Here is a 21266-nt window from a genome sequence, read left to right as displayed (position 1 = left end):
ACATGCTAAAGAGTTTTGCAAACATGGAAGACAATGCCACTCCACATTAATTCTTCTTCTGTTTTGGAACGCACGGTTTTTTTATAAAAAATATTTTATGTTAGTAAGTAATGGGTTTGTGATTGTTAATGAGTTAGTAAATCTTTTAAAATTAATAAAAAGGCAGTGGGGAGCCCTGTGCCTGGCCTGTACTATGCCGTGAGAGCTGCGAATGCCCAAGGAAAACCCCAGTGAGCTCTTGTGGCTCCTCTCATGTAGTCACTGCCTGACCAGCCCTTGCAGAAACCTCCCCAGGCCTGTAGAACATGGGCTTCTGTTCCATGTAGCTTCTGCTGCATAAAATGTAGAAACTGTTACTGCCCCTCAGTTGGAAAATTCATCGTTTATTTATTTATTTTCACAAGGATTTTTATTTCATTTGAAAATCTCCTTACAAGCTAATAATAAATATTTCATTAAATGTCTGTTCAAAATGCAAGCTGTTTCCTTCTTCCTTTTTAAAATATGTGGTTATTGCTTTTGAAGAAGCCAAGGTGAAGGAAACGTTTCCTGTTTGTAGAGGCTCATGTGTAACCGTACATAAAGAGCAGATTAGTGTCAAAACATCCTAGAACCTAGAGCTCCTGTAACTTTCTGCTTTTTAAGCACTTTTTCACCATCACAGGAGTAGAGAGATTGGGGTTTTGTTTTGCTTTGCCCACTCTTTCACTCTCACTCTCTTTTAAGAAATGAAATGTAAAGGATGCAGCTAAAGGCTCATCCCCTTCCTGCTGTCGGTAGCTGGTGTGGTGTGTGTAATGTCTATGTATGTTTTTGTATCTCTACTCCATACATATACATCAGAGTTTCTCAACGTAGACCCTACTGACGTTATGACCCAGGCCGTTCTTTCATAGGAAGGGCTGCCCTGTGCAGTGTAGGATGTTTAGCAGCATCCCTGGCCTCTACCCACTAGATGCCAGTAGCACCACCACCCTGATCCCCGCCCCCCTTCACATGACAACAAAAACTGTCTCCAGACATTACCAGATATCCCCTGGAGGGCAAAGTCACCACTATTGTAGACTCATAAAAAAAGTTAAAATAGTATACTGTTGGTCTGAGTATTTTTAAAATTTATGTAAATGTATTACATATACATATTCTTATACAACTTTATTCATTCAACATTGTATTTTTGAGATTTACCCATGTAGATCTAGTTTATTTATTCCAGCTGTTCATATAATAATTTTTTATATAATAAAACCCCTTATTATTTCCCTACTTGGAACGATTGAAATTTTTACAGTTTCTTAATGTTACAGTCAGTGCTCCCAGAACATCCTTGTACATGGCCCCTTCAGCACTTGCCACTCACACAGGTGAAGTTGCTGGGTCGTAGACCAGAATGCTTTCACTAGATTTTGCCAGGTTGCTCTCCAAAAGGCATGTGCCCATTTATACTCGCATCAAGAATTTATAGAGTTCCCATTTCCTTCACATCATCTGCACACTTGTTATCATTAGGCTTTTTATTTTTGCCAGTCTTGTGGGTATATAATAACTTATTGTTGCTTTCATTTGCATTTCCCTAATACTAGTGAGATTGAACATCTTTTTATATGTTTATTAGCTTAGGGTTTCTCTTTTGTAAATTGCTTGTTCACACACTATCTACTTTTCTCTTGAGTCATTTATTTTTTCTCATTGATTTATAAGTGTTCTTTATATATTCTGAATACTGTTCTTTGTTGGTGATATATGTTGTAAACATTTTCTCTTAATCTGTAGTTTGTCTTCTAATTTTTGGGTTTTTTAATCAACAACAATTAAACTTTTAATGTAAAAGTTCTTACTGCTAATGTAATTTTTAGCCATCTTTTTCATAATAATTTATGCTTTTTATTTTTGTTTTAAAAATCCTTTCCTATCTCAGTGACATAAAAATATTCTTACTTCTTCTAAAAGTTTTAACAGTTTAGCTTTCCACATTTAAATCTTTAATCTGTTGAGTTATTTTTATGTGTGGTGTGAAGTAAAGATCTAATTTTATCTTTTCCCGTCTCTGTAACCAGTTGTCACAGTACTGTTTATTTAATGATCTGTTCTTTTCCCACTGACTTAAAATGCCTCCTGTGACCATCATACAATTAAATTAGAAATCAGTATCAAAATGATAACAAAAACAAAACAAAAATTCATACATTTGGACATCAAGGAAAGAAATCATAATGGAAATTAGAAGATATCTAAGAGTGAATAAAATTATTACCACCAAAGCTTGTGGAACATAATTTAAGCAGTTGATGTAATTTTAAAATATCAAGCTTAAATAAAGAAAATGAGACTGAAAATTAAAGAGTGAAGTATATACCCAGTTTAGGAAGTTAGAGAAAGTAACAACAATCTAAAGAAATGAGAAAGAATGAAATAGAAAGTTGAGAGCTAATGTTGATAAAGTGTAAAACAGGCCGGGCACAGTGGCTCACGCCTGTAATCCTAACACTTTTGGAGGCCAAGGTGGGAGGATAGCTTGAGGCCAGGAGTTTGAGGTTGCAGTGAACTATGATGATGCCACTGCACTCCAGCCTGGGCCACAGAACAAGACCCTGTCTCTAAATAATAAATGAACAAGGTGGAAAACAAAGACACAATGGGGAGGAAATCAATAAAACCCCATGTTGGCTGGTAAAAAGTCAAATAGGTGAACCTGGAACCCTTGATGAAAAGAAAGAAAGAAAGAAGCACAAATAATGCTGGGAATAATACAAGGGATCTAATGGCAGATTTTTAAAAATCTTAAAACTGCTTTATTCATACCAATAACTTTTGTAAAACAGACAACTGTCTAGAAAAATATAACTTAGTAAAACTTACTCAAGAAGAAATAGAAATTGGTAAACACTTTTGAAAATTGTTCCAAAACATCTACTAAAGCTGAGCCAAACAGTTCTACTCTTGGACAACAGAAAGGCAAACACATATTCACTGTAAGACATGGACTGGAATGTTCTCAGCAGCATTATTTGTAATAGTCAAAGACTAGAACTATCCAAAAGCCCATCAGCTGTAGAATGGATAAATTATGGCATATTCACATAATGTAATAACCATAAAGCAGTTAGAGTGAATGAACTACAATTACAGGTAACAATATGGACGAATCTCTCAAATACAATGTTGAACAAAGTAAATAAAACATAAAAGTGCATTTGCATGACTATTATATAATTTGTACTTTTTTGTATGTGTGTTATACTTTAATGTAATCAAAACAGTACTTTGAAATCAACGTGCCAGAAATCTAGAGGTGAAGTCTGTGAAATCTTTAAGGACTTGATGCTATCTTCTACAAACTGTTCTAGAGAACAGAAAAAGAAGGAGAGCTTCCCATCTAGTTTTTTGAGGCTGATATAATATTGTTTCCAGAACTAGCCAAGACCATTATGAGAAAGAAAAATTATAGAACAATTTGGTTTTCACTGATGGGTAGATATAATAATCCTAAATAAAATATTAACAAACTTAAACTCAACAATGTTTAAAAAATAAACATCTAGTATGATGTACTATATTAGGATTTATCTCAGGAATCTTAGAAAACATTATAATATAATCCACACATTAACAGATTAAAAGAGAAAACCACAAATGCTCATCTCAGTAGGTATGAAAACAATTTGATAAAATTCAGTACACATTCATAAACAGATAGGAATGCCTGTTACCAGTTCTTTCATTCAACACCAGTCATAGCATGAGAGTAAAAACCAAACCAAAACAAAAACCCCACATAAGGATGGAATGGGAAAAACAAAGCTGTTATTATTATAGATGGTGACTGCCTACCTAGAAAATCCAAGAGTGTCTACAAAGCATGAAAACTAGTAAGAGATCGTAAGATTAAAAAAGTCTCAGTAACATTCCCTCTAATGAAATCATTCAGAAAATACAAGTACAAAAAATTACGATTTACAAACAGCATTAAAAACTTTAAGGTACTTAGCAATTAAATCTAACATAATATCTGCAAGATCTCTAAATAAATGGAAAGATTCAGCACATTTCTGAACTGAGCCTGGTGAGGTGCAGTGCTGTGATCTCCACCCGTTGCCAGTTCCAGTGTGTAGCAGAGACGGCTGGCTGACTCCCCATATCCACGTTCCCTTTGCTTTAAAAATTGGGTTTATTTTTTTTCTCCTTGTGACACACAGCTACTACATTTTTCAGCTTCCTACCACAGAAACTGGGTTCTGCCAGTGGCATGTAAGGAGAAAGGCATGCGGGACTTCCAGAAAGAGTTCTTTAGGCAGGGGACCCTTCTTGGAGGACAAGGGAGAAGCCCTGTTCTAAGGAGCAGCAGGCCAGAGGAGCCAAGGGCTAATGGCTTCAGGACACTGCCCCACCAGCCTGGGCTGCCTGCAGCTAGACTTCTGCATGAGAGAGACACCAGCTTCTACTCTGTTTTAAGTCTCTGTTATTAGTATTTTGTGTTACCTGTCATTTGGAGCTAAACCAATTCCTAACTGCTGTATACTCAAAATTCAAAAGTGTGTGCATGCATGTGTATGTTGGTGGGACTAGACTTCTTGAAGTTAGGCCCCAAACTAGGCATGAGTATTTTGAAGGAGTATAATAAGTTTAAAGAAACAAATCTGTATAATGTTTATGTTTCGGTATTCGTAGACATTTCATATAGGACCTAGTGCACAGACACTCTTTGTAAATGTCTTGTGTATGATGGAAAAGAGTGTATATTCTCAATATCAAGTGTAGTCTATATATCTCCATTTAGGCAAACTTGTATTTGTTTTCTATATCATTTTTTGTCGGTTTGATGTATCAATTTCTGAGTTATATACTGAAAATTAAATATGTGTCTGGATGTTTCCACTTCTCTTGTAATTCTAATAACTTTTGCTTTCTATACTTTAATATATATAAATATATTGCTGTATTCTAGCAATTTTATCCCTAATGTCTTTTTGCCCTTGAGGCCTATTTATTTGACATGAGTATAGGAATATTGGCTTTCTTTGTTTAGTTTTTCTCTGTTATTTCTTTTTCTGTTTCTTTACATCAAATTTGTCTATGTCTATATTGTAGGTTTGTCTGTTGAGGGGAGGGAGGTGGGAGTGGCTTTGATTTCCCTAACTTTTTTTCAAATCTACCTGTTTTTTCCCCATAATACCTTAGGCTTTTCTTTTTTTTAAGTCCTCTTTTTATATCTTAGTCTTTTTAAAATTTAAAGTCATTTTCAGATTATTCTGTATTTACGTCCTTGGGAATGTAGTCATGCTATTTGCTGTGCATGCTGACTCTTGCTTATGATGGATTGTTTCCTCGTTGATTTTATAATTTTGGATTCTAAGTCTTTCCCTACAGGAGCTTTATCTACAAATCCCACATAACGCCAGGGAAAGAGAGTATCTCTCCAGGGTAATTTTGCATTTGCTTTTTCCTGGCTCCTTAGATATATCCATCTCCATCCCAGAACCAATGTTTATGTAAATTTTTTATGGGTTCTGAGGCCACATATATAGTGGCCATATATAGTGACAAATTTGAACCCCAAATTTGCCTGCAGTTCTCAATTCTCAGGCAGGACCAAGATTCCTGCTCCCTCCCTGAGGAAGATAGACTTCTGGTTTGATTTTTGTCAACTTCTCTTTCACCAAGGGTGCTGCCATTTGAAAGTTATATCTTTAGGCAGATAATTGAGCTCAAAATTACTACCTCTTTCAGACCCAAGGCCTCAACCCAAATAAGTGATAAAAGCCAAGTGGTTCTGGGTTAGCGGACCTGGCTTCACCCTTCAACCCACCCTTGGCAGCTCACTCGCTGACTGCTCTGCTTCCCAGCCCACTTGTTCCTGGCACCCTGGGACCTCCTTTTCTTTTCTTATGTTCAGCTATGCATGTAAGATATTTTAAAATATTTTATCTGACATTGTTAGATCTTTACAGTAAGACAATTTTCAGGTTAGTCTATAATTTTTTCAGAACTAGAAATCTAGAAATAGAGATGTAAATTAATACATTCAAAGATTGACACAAAGCTAAAAACAAAACATGGATTTTGTTAAGAGCATCATGTGATGCATCTTTTTTCACATGGTGACTTTATTCATGGTTGACGTAGACTAAGTAAGGAGCAGCGTAGCCATCAGTCTTCAGTACCCATAGAGCCACCCTCAAGAGGATGGCTACCGATCCTGACTTCTGAACTTTTTGCCCTGTTTGTAAGATTTCCCTTTGCATTCTCTAACCTATCACTGAGGCTAGGTTTTATCACAGCCTGCAGTCTCCCTCCACTATGCACGCTCAGAATTTACTTAAATAAAAGAAGAAGGCAGGAAGGGGAGAAGAGGGAGGAGGAGCATTTTAAAGAGCTGCTGAGAAACCTTCAGCATTCTGGTTGCCTGCAGTGGATTAGCCTCCTCTCCAATGGCTTCCTTCTTGTCACACCCTGCAAAACCCTGAGCTCCCAAGGGTCAACTGGAGCTGGGCGGTGTCAGTGGGAACAGCGGGGCTGAGATTGGGAATGTCCGAATGTGCCTCCCGCTGTCTTCCGGAGCCAAATCAAATTGCACAAACAACGTTTACACTGCCTGTTACCTTCTTTTCTCCTGTGCACCTACCGCAGGCTTCCACTTTTATCTTGTGGATTGCAGGGTGTTATGGTATGTTAGGATTTGAATCGCTTGCCTAGAGCAGACCGAAGTGACAGTTCACTTCCCAGTCTGTAGATGTGACTTCACTGACAGAAAGCTCTTCCAGGCATCATGATGCTTCTGCTCTCTCTGTGTCTGATAATCGTGTGTTGATCTCTTTTTAGGGAGGAATGATCAATTGGAATCGTCTTTTCCCTCCTTTACGTCAGCAACGAAATATAAACTATCAGGATGGTCGGCGGTCTGAACAAGCAGCCTCCCCTCCTCTAGAGGTTTCTGAGGAGCAGGTAATCAGTAACACCTGGTGCTTATCCTAAATCCATGCCTCAAACTGCCAGCAGTTTTGTCAACAGACTTGAAAGTAATCAAGCATGTAAATACAAAGATTTTGATAGCAGTTCAGCTGCTACCAGTGGCAGAGACTTCGGGCTTTTATTGGCTGCTATGGGTCTTATGAGTTTGAGGAAGGCTTGATTTGAAAACAAAATGTATTGGGGGCTTATTTTAAAATCTCTCATACTTTATATATACTGTGCAAGAAATAATGACGTTGGTTCCCTACAAAGGGGAGCTGGGGAGGAGGTAGAAGGATGAGGAGGGGGTGGCACTTCTCTGAGTACACCTCTGGTGTGGTTTGACTTTTGCGTGTTTTGAATCATATTAATGTTTTACATATTCAAAAAGCAAATCAACGAGGACAGGGACAAATGTAAAACTGAAAAGAAACAAGCAGATGATCCAGCTATATTTCAAAGGAATGATACATTCATGTTGAAGGGGAGGAAAGTAATTTCAGTAACTTTTGAACATACTATACCTTCAGTCTAAAGAAGAAGAAGAAGAAAACTGCAAACTATTCTTTGTAGGTTTATTTTTCATAATGGTATGAGTACACCAATTCCCAAATTATGTTGTGTATATTGTAGGTTTGAACAATTGAGAAAATTTGTTGATCTTACTATAGAAGAAGGAAAATACAAATGACCCGGGGAAGGCAAGGAAGAACTCTTTGGGGTTGAAAACGAAGTATCAGTATGAGTATAAACTCATGATTTGATGAGTCTGTGTGTGTGTACACAAACCTCGCCCTGACTGGAAGATCTCAGAGGCAGTGGCATCCCAGTAGCAATGAGATAGACCTAGTGCCCAGATCTGGTTTCTAAACACTTTTCCCCACTGAAAGGAACCAGGTCTCTTTAGAGAAATGGTGGATGGCAGGCCCACAGTAGGGAATGTACAAGATAACTCTGGAACATGTTGTGCCAGGAAGTAAGGAAATACACAGTAGGTGGGGCATGTCAGAAGGACTCTGGAGCCAGCTACCAGTGGTCCCACTGGCCACATCTGGGACATCAGCTTTGAGCATCAAAACAAGTGAGGACGGTAGCATAATATGGGCCATGGGGTGGAGGGGGTTGGAATGCAAGATAATACTGATATTAGTTGATAGATATTTATATAACACAGGCATGGGGGGAAAGAAGTGGTTTTCCTAAGTAGAAGTCAAATAATAAATATACAAAGAATAGTGGCATTGGCAAATTACAATTTTGCAGCCATCACAGTAGAAATCAGTTCGGGAAATTATCATCAATATATGAAGACTAAGCCATTTAAGAAAACTTAGCCAGGTGTCATGGCACATGCCTGTAGTCCCAACTACTCAAGAGGCTGAGACAAGAGTCGGGATCACTTGAGCCCAGGAGTTTGAGGTTGCAGTGAGCTACAATGACGCCACTGCACTCCAGCCTGGGCAACAGCGCAGGACTCTGTCTCAAAAAAATAAAAATAAAAATGAAAAGACTAAGCTATTTAAATACGGACGTCCCAACTTATGGCGGTTTGACTTTCAACTTTACAATGGTGCGAAGCAATACGCATTCAGTAGAAGCCATACTTAGAATTTTAAGTTTCATCTTTTCCTGGGCTAACAATATGTGATAATGATGCTCTCACAGTGCTGGGCAGCTGCAGCAAGCCACTCTGTTTCTCCCTTTCAATACAGTATTCAGTAAATTACATGAGATATTCAGTACTCTTTTATAAGATTTGTGTTAGATGATTTGCCCAACTGAAGGCTAATGTAAGTGTTCTGAGCACGTGTAAGGTAGGCTAGGTTAAGCTGTGGTGTTCTGTAGGTTAGGTGTATTAAGTGCCTTTTCGACTTACAGTATTTTCAACTTACAATGCATTTATTGTGATGAAATGTAACCCCGTCCTAAGTCGAGGAGCATCTGTACTCTCAGATTATCTCCCCACAAGTTACTTATTTATACAAAAGGAAAAGAGTAACTGTGCAGTGGAGAAATTGGATACCACCTAACCAGGTTATCAAAATTAACATTCTGATAATGGAACAAAGAATCATTATGTTTATATCCTGAAAAAGATAACATCAGTTGTGTGTTGCAATCAACGTGCATAACTTTAATCATGAAGGAAAATCTGACAAACCCAATTTGAGGGACATTCTATAGCATTGGTCCCCAACGCTTTTGGCACTGGGGGCCGGTTTCATAGAAGACAGTTTTTCCACAGATGTGGGGTGGGGGAGGCATAGCTCAGTGATGTGAGCGATGGGGAGTGGCTGTAAATACAGGTGAAGCGTCACTTGCTAACCCACCACTCACTTCCTGCTGTGCAGCCCAGTTCCTAAGTTTCATGAAAGATGATTTTTCCACAGGGGATGAGGGACCTCAGGCAGTGATACGTGGCCCAGTTCCTAACAGGCCACAGACCAGGCTGTAGACTGGGGGTTGGGAACCACGGTTCTATAGGATACCTGACCTGTATTCTTCAAAAATACCAGTGTCACAAACTTTCAGATTAAAGGAGACAAGGGAGCCATGCTACTTAAATGTAGTGCGTGATCCTGGACTGGATTCTGCACTGGAAACAAAGTTTTTTAGTGAAAGGCCATTTTGGGATCAATTAATGAAATTGGACTGTAGATTGGACATTACTATTAATTATTTTAAATTTCCATTAAATTTCCAGGATCTGGTATATGCTGACTGTGGTTAGAAAAGAGAATATTCTTGCTCTTAGTAAATATACACTGAAGTATTAAGGGAGAAAGTGACGTGATGTGTGCAGCCACTCTTAAATGGCTCAGGACAATACATGTGAGCATTTGTGTGCATATGCACGTGTGTTTGCGTGTCTGTGTGTACAAAGAGAAAATGCAACCATGGCAAAATAACAGTTGGTGAATCTGGGTGAAGAGGAAGCAGGGGTTCTTGTACTATTTATTCTTGAAACTTTTATAAACTTTAAATTATTTCAGATTAGAAAGTTTTAAAAAAATCTATAAAATTTTGGAGCATTGCCATAATAACATGTTGAAATTTCCTTCTGCCTGTGTTGTTTTCTTCTCAGCAAACAAAACAAGTTGAGGTCAGCATTTCATAAGTTGGTCACACCATCCAGGCCATCGCCTCCCCATCCCTTGTCCCCAGTGTAAACAACTCCAGTCAGACCCAGGGCACCCAACCTCTGCGGCAAAACTGTGACCTGACTTTTTCTGGAACTCAGAACGTGCCCCTGGGCAGGGCACCCACTGCTGCCACTGGTTAGGCCACAATAAATGCTTTTCAGAGAAACCAGCTGAATGTGCTGGATTAATTGATCCAGCCCCTCCCCCTTGCGGGTTCTTGACTCAGACTGATCGTTTCAGCAACTCTTAGGGTTGACAGGTGGATTTTGCAGCCATAGTCCTTCTCTTCCACCTCCATTAGAGAATTCCGGACAGATGTTAGCCCTGTGGATAAGAAAATAAAGTCCAATAACTCAGCATTTGTAAGATCTTTATAGTAACAAGTTAAAAAAACAAGATACTACTCTCAATTTCAGGTGAAAAGAAATATCAAAATTCTGTTATATTACTATTTACTTGATATGACAGTGAGTCACATTCCTCACGGGACAGCCGTTAACGATATGAGGTATTTAAAGGTGAGATAATTTTTAGTTTGGCACTTTGAAAAAAGAAAGTGTCAAAAAGGGAGGACAAGAAGAATGTGTATGATTGAAGTCTTTAAGGTTTTTTTTTTTTAAATGAATCATTTTTCCTTGATCCTCCCAGAATGACAACAGTGAGGTTAACGTGTTATTGATATCAGTTTAAAACAGCATTTAATTCTTCCTTGTTCTGTGTTATGAGAAGCTGTAAACACATGAGAGGTTGGTTTTAACATATACTTTCTTACTCATTGATTTTCCAAATCTTATTTTTTGTGTTCCTTGCTTATCCCAAAATGACCGTTACAGACATCATTGCATTAAAGACACAAGGTTCTCACTGGCATTATTTATTCTGCAGGTTCTTGGTATTTCTTGTGGTAAGTGCTTTAGAGATTGTAAAAGATAAAAAAGGTATCGTTCTTGTCCTCAAGATGTTTACAGAAAGTTTAGACATTTATGTGTTAATGTGTGGTCTCTTGGTTAGTTTGTTGATGCCAACCACTATCTAAAATATTACTTGCTAATAACATGTTAAAATAGCTTAAATTAACAAAACCTTTTTAGGCTTAATTTTTCAATTAAATATGTTTGTATTTTCTTCATTTAAATACCAGAGTCGTATAATTTTAATGCATTCAGAAGCTTAGTAATTTTCTAAATCAAGAAAAATAGAAATGATTTTTTTTCTGCTGTAAACAAACACATTAGGAATTTTAGTGATAATTCTTTAAGGAAACCTAGTAGATGGGAAATGTGTACCATGTACTTTGAAAACAAAATATTCTAAGAGTATGCATCCTGCAATAAATCCAACAATTTAAAATACAGCCATAGAAATCTTTTGCCACCTTTTCTACTTTTTCTGTCATTATGATTCTGGATTTTTAGTTCTTCAAAATCCATTCCTGTTGTTTGGTGAGTAGACCTATAGCACCTTCGCTAGTTCATCACTCCTTGGAGATGCCTTCTTAGCCAGCCCCTTTTAAGAACATGCCAAAAAGGAGGTTGTGGTGGAGGCAGCTTGCACAAGGCCAGAGAGCACTGCCTGGACTATCGAACCCACAACAGGATGGCTGAAGGAAACGCCAGAAACCAGAAGGCAAAATGTCTGCTTATGCCTTCTTTGTGCAGATGTGTGGGGAGGAACATAAGAAGAAAAACCCAGAGGTCACTATCAATTTTGCAGGACTTTCCAAGAAGTGCTCTGAGAGGTAGAAGACAGTATCTGGGAAAGAGAAGTCTAAATTTGATGAAGTGACGGAGGTGCTCTCGTGGGGAAATAAAGGATGATGGACAGCTCAGGGAGGCAAGAAGGACCTGAATGTCCCCCAGAGACCACCATTCAGATTCTTTCAGATCTGTTCAGAATTCCATCCTGGTGTTCAGAAATCCACAGACCCTAGCATCACTATTGGAGACATAGCAGGCAAGCCAGGTGAGCTGTGGGGTGACAAGTGACAGTGAGAAGCAGCCATACCACAGACAGCAAGGCAAGGAAGCTGCCAGAGAAGGACGAGCAGGTATCGCTGACTAAGTCTCAGGGGACAAAGGGTCCTGCCAGAGTTGCCCAGAAAAAGGTGGAAGAGGAAGATGACAAAGAAAAGGAATAAAAACTGTATCTGTCAATGACAAAGAAGAACATGCCAAAACCAAGGTTCACTCAGTAAATCCTTTTTAGTAATCACATGTGCTCAGATATCTACTATCATAAAAATTACCTATTTCTCTTTCCTTTTTTTAATGAGGTATTTTTATACTACACTCATACTCAGAATTAACAAATGAAATTTTTGTCACGTTTGCTTCAGATTTTTTTTAAACCAAAGGGGGGAAAAAAATTTAATGAAGTGTGTCTCTTTTGAACCCCCCTCAAGCTTAGAAAATGACCATCAGGTGACATCAGACAAGGAAGTTAAATAAAACTAAACCAAAGCTAGGACTTAACAAAAGGAAGATGAACAAATTTCCACTTCCTCTCTCCCATTCATGTCTTTCCTTCCTTTTAGTCAGCCAACAACTACCAGCTGCCTGCTCTGTACAGGGCCAAACACCACTAGGTTCTGGAAATACTGAGATAGATGAGGCAGTGTCCTGCCCGCAAGGAGTCTCAAGCCTTGGGCAGGGAGACAGGCAGGGGAGCAGCCCTGCTGAGGTGTTCAGGTCCTGCTGAAACTGAGAAAGGGCTGTCAGCGGGATGACATTGCAGAGAAGGGACCTGGGGACAAGGACATGGGAGATGGGAAGCCACAGGCAGGTGAGCTAGAGTGGAGGAGACTGGCAGGCCAGGAGCACTGCATGGGTATTCTAGAAGCTGAGTGGGAAGGAGGCCAGATAGGCCTGACGTAAGCTGGGTGGACTTCCTCTGTTATTCTCTAGGCACTGCGGAACCATGAAGGATCTTATACGGGAAATGACATCACCAGGTTTCCCTGGAGGACAGCTAGACATGGAGGAAGAGGGGGATTAGAATCGTAAGCACAGATGTGATTTCCCCCATCCCTGCCCAGGAAACACGGTGCAGCTGGGTGCTTAGAAGACTGTCCCAGACAAGAGACGTTACTGCTTAGCACATTAATAACACTTTTATAACGCATGTCAACAGCCACAGTTACAGCAAATTTAGTGATAGATCTAATTGGTTTTTATTCACAATGTATGAATCAGGGCAGCCTCCTCCATTCTAGAAAATGGAATGAGAGCTCCTACCGAGCAGTTGCAAAACAGTGGGGTTTGTAAGGTGGGAACAAGGAAACAGAGCAATAGAAACATAACTGATTGGTTAACATCAAGGTACTTCAGGTTGCTTTTTTTAAAGGTTAAAGCAGAGGGGAATACTTACGCTGACTGAGGTAGACTGGAATCTCCTGTTGGCTGCTTGTTCGAAGAGCTATCTGCTTCCTTAAAGGTTCAGTTGGATTATGTGACATTTAGCACAAGTGACTCCATTTTGGTTTGGTCTGGTCTGTTGGGGCCTAGTGCAGGAGCTCAGCCTAAAACAGTGGCTTCCATAATTTTTGTTTAACACATGACACACATCATGTGGATTCTGTTTACATCCTCTGAGATTTCCGTTAGCCCAAGTAGAGAGAGAATGGCTTTAAGTCCACAAGATACTTCCAATCTTAACTGGTAAATAGCAAAATGTATTTAGTATTAGAGAATCCAAATCTTAATGAGGCTCTCTCCTCTCTTCTCATCTCAGGCCTCCTTACCACCATCTCCAGAAATGCCACATAAACTCCAAAATACGCACCTTCTCAAAGCAAATCAGCAATAAAAAATCAAACAACCCCATTAAAAAGTGGGCAAAAGACATAAACAGAAACTTTTCAAAAGAAGATAGACTAATGGCCAACAAACATACAAAAAAATGCTCAGTATCTCTAATCATCAGGGAAATGCAAATCAAAACCACAATGGGATATCACTTAACGCCAGTGAGAATGGCTTATATCAAAAAGTCCCAAAACAACAAATATTGGCGTGGATGTGGAGAGATAGGAACTCATACACTACTGATGGGACTGCAAACTAGTACAACTTCTATGGAAAGTAGTGTGGAGCTACCTCAAAAGACTAAAAGTTACCATTTGATCCAGCAATCCCACTACTGGGTATTTACCCAAAAGAAAAAAAGACATTCTCTAAAAAAGACACCTGTACTCAAATGTTTATAGCAGCACAATTCACAATTGCAAAGATGTGGAAACAACCCAACTGCCTGTCAATACATGCATAGATTAATAAAATGTGATATATATATATATATATATATATATATATATATATATATACACCATGGAGTACTACTCGGTCATAAAAAACAATGGTGATCTAGTACCTCTTGTATTATCTTGGATGGAACTGGAGATTATTCTTCTAAGTGAGGTATCATAGGAGTGGAAAAACAAATACCACACACACCATTAAATTGGAACTAATCGATCAACATTTATGTGCACATAGTGGAAATAACATTCATCAGAAATCAAGCAGGTGTCAGGGGAGGAGATGGGTAAATTCACACCTAACATGTACAGTGCACACTATCTGGGGATGGGCACACCTACAACTTTGACTCAAATGGTACAGAAGCAATTTACAGAACCAAAACGTTTGTACCCCCATAATATTCTGAAATTTAAAAAAAAGGAGAGTGGTACTACGTCAGATCTTTCCATTGCTAACTCTACTAGATTAGAAATGAGTTTTCTAATAAGCTACCAAAGTTAGATTTGTTACAGTGAAACATTGGGTGGCAACGAAATAATAAACCAGCTTTTGTGGGTGCCTCATTCTTCTGGGTACCCTAAAAGATGTATGCAAAGAAGCTCATCCAGACCTCAGGGAGGACCTGCTATGAACCAGACCCTGACCATGCAGGAGGAGTGCAAAGATGTGGAGCCACAGGCAGCCCAGAGCCCAGACAGGGACACAAAATAGCCAGGAACCGTCATTCGGCCAATAGGTGTGAGAAGGGGATTCAGCAGTTCACAGAAGGAAGAGAGATGTCAGATGACAGGGACGGAGAAACTGTACTGCCCCACAGGGAGCTTGCAGTGTGAGGGAGGAGCAGCTGGTGTCAACAAGTGACAGGTGCTGGTTGTGACTCGGGGGCGGCACGCCTGGCTTCTCCAGCGGGGTGTGCGTGCCACCCCACACGCGGCTTGAGATTGGCATTGGGTGGGGGCCGCCTTCAGGTGGGCATTGCTCTCTGCAGTCATCAGAATTTGGGAAGTAAGAACCCAAAAAACCATTTGTTTTTGATACCCTTAGCTAAAGGGAAGTTAAAACCGCAGTTGTATTTAAACAAACCAGGCAGAGGTGTATTCCACTGCGGGGAGTTGTTAGCGATCTTATTGGGACGAACGCCCCATTTTGCTGGTGTCAAAGAGGCATTAAACTGCCAGTGGAATGCCAAAGTGGGATTCCATTCATTTTCTTGAGTAAGAATTACCATGAGATATTAGGGACACATATCCCAATCACAGAAGACGTGTAAAAATAAAAAAATTTTTCAAAGAAAGGAAAACTGGTATAGATCCTTCTCCATCTCTGGAGGGTTTTTTCCTCATTCAGTGCAGTCTCTTTGAAAAGCATGTTATAGGAAAAATATATTCCACTTTGCTCTCTTGTGGAACATTGTCAGGTGACGGTGACAGTGCTCTTGTGGTGATGGTGACAGTGCTCTTGTGGTTCCTTCCTGCCTTCTTCCCCTGTCTGGTCAGCCAGCCGTGGGGCTGTGTCACTCCAGGGCCTGTGAGGGCCACTGACGCCTGTGGCTCAGGGCCACTCACGCAAAGCAGCTGACAGCGTCACGCATGGCTCCGGTGGGGCACCCTCAACATGTCCAGGGTGGGTTTTCATCCCAGAGAGGAGGCAGAGCTAGAATTTACTGTTGCTGCAACACCAGCTGCTTCTTGGTAGCCTTTAAATCACATTATCTCTGATCCTTACCTCTGGGAAGTCGAGTTTTCAGTTACAGAAAACAGGCCTTGGATGTTGCATTTGGGCAACTTTAGTGTCTGTGAATAAGTTGATGTGGAAGACAGGAACATGGAGCACCCTGTTTGGAGATTAAGCCAACTATAGATGGTTTCTAAATGAAGTTAGAGGAAAGGGTCATTTAGATTTGGGGGCTAGGAACCAAGCTACCCTTTAATACGATGTTTTGTGGTGAGGATTTTTAGGCAGAAACTTCCTGTGATGCCTGAGCAGGAGGAGGAAGATAACTTTTACTGTGCTCTGAAATGGAGAGGGAATGTTGAAAGACTTTTTAGGAAGTTCCTAAGGGGCATTTTTTAAATTTTCCAGACTACTGCAAACCCAGGCAACCCAGCACTATCAAGACACGCTCTGCCGTTAGCTCTGCTTAAATCAGAAAAGGTACCTGTTGGAGCATGCTCTTTTGCAGAGTTCTGTGTTTTCCCAGCTTTCCCATTTCGTCCTCCAGATGCTTGTTGGTCCTTTTCGTCCCCCGGACACATAGCTAAACATACCCACTTTCATGGTGAGCCTTCTCTAGCCGGTGCTGAGCTTGTGTGTGTATTTAGAAAGACTTGACCAACGAAGGATATAAAGCTGGTAAAGCAGAAGCATATTAAAGGGAATGCAGAAAACAAAAACTGGGGATGGTTTTGTCACATTGCGAAGTCTCCGAACTAAGGCCTGAGGAATTCAGAGGGAGGGATAGTCACACCCCTGGCCCAGTTGCTCTGCAGTGGGATGATAATTATCATAAGAGGTAATGTTTCTTGAGCACCTGTTGTGTGCCAGCCACTGCTCTGGGCCTCTCTCATACACACCTCTTAGCCCCAAAATGGAGAAAACTGAGAGGGACCTTTGGTCCGTGCCTAAGGTCACACGGGGCTGACTCAGGGCTCTGCCCCGATGGCTGGGCTGGTTCTCCTGCGCTGCAGTCAGACCGAGGGGGCTGCCAGCCTCCCCTGAATCTTTGTTTTAAGGAAACACTCTGGCTTTCTATCTATACAGGCTGAGTATCCCTTATCTGAAATGCTTGGGACTAAAAAGTGTGTCGAATCGTGGATTTGTTTGGATTGTGAAATATTTGCATATACATAGTGAGATATCTTGGGGATGGGACCCAAGTCTAAACACAAAATTCATTTATGTTTCATACAGACCTTATACACATAGCCTGAAGGTAGTTTCATACACTATTGTAAATAATTTCGTACATGTAACAAAATTTATGTACATTAAAGCCTCAGAAAGAAAAGATGTCACTACCTCAGCCACCCATTCTGTGGTTGTTTGGCATCACCGTGATTCCTGTGTTATCAACAAGCAATCGGACTGGGCGTGGTGGCTCACACCTGTAATCCTAGCACTCTGGGAGGCAGAGGCGGGTGGATCGCTCGAGCTCAGGAGTTCAAGACCAGCCTCAGCAAGAGCAAGACCCCGTCTCTACTAAAAATAGAAAGAAATTATCTGGCCAACTAAAATATATATATAGAAAAAATTAGCCGGGCATGGTGGCGCATGCCTGTAGAGACTGAGGCAGTAGGATTGCTTGAGCCCAGGAGTTTGAGGTTGCTGTGAGCTAGGCTGATGCCACGGCACTCACTCTAGCCCGGGCAACAGAGCGAGACTCTGTCTCAAAAAAAAAAAAAAAAAAAAAATCATATTCTTAAACTTATTCACACATAAGTACATAATAGTGAAAAATATGACACACCATTAATACAGTGAAAAAATAATGTGTTCGGGATCACTAAGCAGCCAGTAGCATCAACAGAGTACCTGTTTCAGCTGTTAGACGACAGGAGACGGCTGGTGCTCAGGCCCCACCTACCATGCTGTGTTTTTATTAAGAGGCTACTGTACACTGTATTTTTTTTATAGGTGAGAAGAAACCTCAGAAGTAGCTGAGGGACCAGGAAGTGGGTTTTCTAGGGATGAGGAGGCATTCTGCTTGATGGCTTTTTAAAATGATTCCTCCAGAGTCGTCTGCCTCATTAACGGTGTTGTCTTAGAAGCCTCTCTTAGATTTTATAAACTGACATGAGTTCTTGTTCCATTATGAATGCACACTGACTGCTCTAGTCCTTCAATGAGCCCGTCACACATTTTCACCATGTCGTCTGTAGGCGCTTCCCTACAGTGTTCACAACATCACCTTCATCACTATTATCACAGTCACTTTGACTCAGAGCCATTTCAGCTTTTTCGCCATCAATCAACGAATGAACAACTGGTGCCTCATTATTGATGTGAAGAGCTTCTTCAATATGCACTTCTTCCAGTTTACTGCTGCACTCTAAAGGTGTCTTTTTTGCCTATGTAAGGTCAGATAGCATTCTGTATTCTCACTTGACATGCAGAATCCTTCAAAGTCACTGCCTTGTTCACCACCACTGAACACAGCCCCAGGCTGCGGGTTGTGCCAGATGTGCACGGCTGTGTCTTTAGTCACTGTGTTCCCAGCTTGGCAACAGCACACGTGGCATCCTTCACGCTAACGCCTTTTGAAACCGTTCCACACCCACACCTCTGTTCACGGCTGCTAGCGTGCCGTTCAAGTAAACATTTTTATCTTTACTCTTCATTGATCTAAGAAGATCCTGGTAACATGGCTGAATTAATGAAGTCACATTGAGGGAAAGTACCATGGTATAAACAATATTTTTGATGAGAGTTTCAGCTGGAGGATGAGCAGAACAGTTGTCAAGAAGTAACAAAATCTTGCAGTTGTCTTCTAGTCCAGCTTCCCTGTGGTGAGCGCAAGCCGCTGCTGCAAATTGCTTGTGAAACCAATCAGAAAAGATGTCCCTGGTGATCCGTGCCTTTTGTTAGCAAAATAGTGGACTGGTAAGAAATTGACTCACACAAGCTTTGCTCACACTTGCGCATGCCTGCTGCATGAGCACCGTCACTTCGTCCTTGGCGTCCTTTATTCCTGCACGGGTGCTGCAGTCAGTGTCTTTCTGGGGCAGTAACACCAAAACAGTGATGTTTCGTCAGCATCATAGACCTGTTCTGGCATCAGATTTTCATCAGTGACGACCTTGGCACACTTGTCAATGAACTCTGCTACTTTGTGATCAGCAGATGCTTCATCACCACAAATCTTAAAAAATTTAATGCCATGTTTTTTTTCTTAAATTTCCGCAACCAGCCTGTAAAATATTCCCAGTTCCCTTCAATTTTCAGCTTATTGTGATAGATCTTTGCTTGTTTCATGATCGGCATGCCATTCAGTGTCATGTGTTCATGGCGACACTTGACAGACCCAGCGAGATCTTCATTTTTAACTTTATGAGGTGTTTTTCTATTTTTTGTTAACTTCCGTTCATCACTTTCAGCATAGAACGTCAACATTTTATCCTTCTGTTTCTTCAGGTCTCATATTGTGATCATTCCAGCACCACAGTCTTCTATAAGACGTTTTACACTTACGTTGTTGCCCAAGGTCTCCAGCCACGTGACTTTCTGTGCAATAGAGAAACAAATGCTTCCTCTTTTTCTTATCACTGTTACCCATAGAGGGATCTGCTGGCATTTTTGGCATTTTCAGCAATGTCTGTACACCACAGAGCAGAGAATAAGCAAAACAACGAGTAGTGCATGTAGGGCTTGGCCCTGTGTGGGGCATTGTGGGGAACCTCTGCCCCCGAGATAGCACGTGAGCACACCCAGTGTGTGTGGCCTGCATGTGTGCCATTTTATCACCCTCCCGGGCTTACACGGGGGAATCTGGGTGTTCCTGAAAAGAATATATTGCAACTGAAGGGGGCTGAGAGGGTCTTTTCTCCCTTGGAGACACTGAAGAAACTGTGTGTTGTACATCTGCATTTGACTGCCACCTGTCACAAGAGGTCAGGTGTGGAATTTTCCACTTGTGATGTCACATCAGCACTCAGAAAGTTTCAGATTTTAAAGTATTTTGGATTTTGAATTTTTGGATTGGGATGTTGAACCCATATTTTGCTTGTCTGACTACGGGTGTGTGCAGGCCTCGGTTTTATCTTTCTGCCACTTGAGCACAGGAGTTGATGCTTCACACACTAATAAGCCTTTCACTCAGAGACAGTAGCGAAATGCACAGGGATTGGGTGAGTTGGGCTTCTGGGCAGGTAAATGTCAAAGTCACAGCAGCGATGTTTAGTGCCCACCAAAGAGAGCTGCAGCCGTCTGTTGTCTGTGTTGCTGGGTTTTGCTCCAGTTCTTATCATGTGAACTGTGAACCGCTGAAACTTCCTGAAGAAAGGACAGCAGGGGACATTCGGCCTACTTGCAGGGCTGTGGGTGCTGTGTCCCATCCCTCCTCGTATTCGCTGGCTGGTTATCAGCCTCGAGCCCCAGCCCAAGCATTCAGTTTCGTGTGTCTGTGGGTGTTTTGTTTTGGATCCTGGGGGAAGCTCACAGACACCCTTTCCTAGGGTAATTGTTCTTTATTTAAAAGAAGAACTGTGCTATCATAACACCATTGCTACTTAGTAATTTTTTTTAATTTGGTAAAAATACCAAGTCAATCAGCAGTGAAAATTCTCTAATCACACTTATCTTCTCACCCCCCCCCAAAAGTACATAAAACTCTGAAGCTTTGGCTAACAGGGCATGGCAGGCGACCCTCGGACGAAGAGCCAGCTGCTGCAAGCCTGTAGCAGCAGACACTGTTGTGCCAAGAGCTGTGAAAAGCTGCGCTCAGCTGTCAAAACCAGCGCCGGGCCACATGTGGTTGTTCGTGACTGAGAGAGAATGAACTGGGAAGGAAGTCTCACACCCAGAGAAGGCTTTCGTTCTCACACCAGGACATCGCTCATGTGACTTAGGACACAGCGCAGCCATCCCAGACCTGAGGGACTCGTCCCTCTCCAGGGGGCATGCAGTCCAAGCCGCTGCTCAGTCTCGCCGGCCTTGGTGGCCGGCCCATCATCCGCATCTTCTGGATTCCAAACCAAACCCATAGCCCGTAGAGGGAAACCTCAGGCTGTGGCCTGACACTGCCACCTAGTCTAGAGTCACTCTCCTTCAGCTCCAGATTGTGAGTTACGATTGACCCCACATTGCCAGATGTGGACCCCAGATAGGTTTGTTCCTACTGGCTAGGTGCAAAGACGCAGCCAGCTGGGCTTGCAGTACTAAAGGTGACAGAAAGGTGAGAGTAAAGGTGGTCTTTTCCCGT

General features: G+C 41.2%; 1 protein-coding gene across 1 annotated transcript in view; it reads left to right on the top strand.

Moving 5' to 3' along the window:
* Positions 1-21266, top strand: part of UBAC2 (UBA domain containing 2) — a 174994-nt gene that overhangs the window by 149272 nt on the left and 4456 nt on the right. The window contains exon 8 of the mRNA XM_045567087.1: positions 6820-6942. Within this exon, the coding sequence (XP_045423043.1) occupies positions 6820-6942 (123 nt within the window). The remainder of the gene's footprint in view (positions 1-6819; positions 6943-21266) is intronic.

Source organism: Lemur catta, chromosome 13 (genome assembly GCF_020740605.2).
Source record: "Lemur catta isolate mLemCat1 chromosome 13, mLemCat1.pri, whole genome shotgun sequence".
NCBI lineage: Eukaryota > Metazoa > Chordata > Mammalia > Primates > Lemuridae > Lemur > Lemur catta.
Note: the sequence above shows the minus strand (reverse complement) of the source record. Positions and strands in the feature narration are given on the sequence as shown.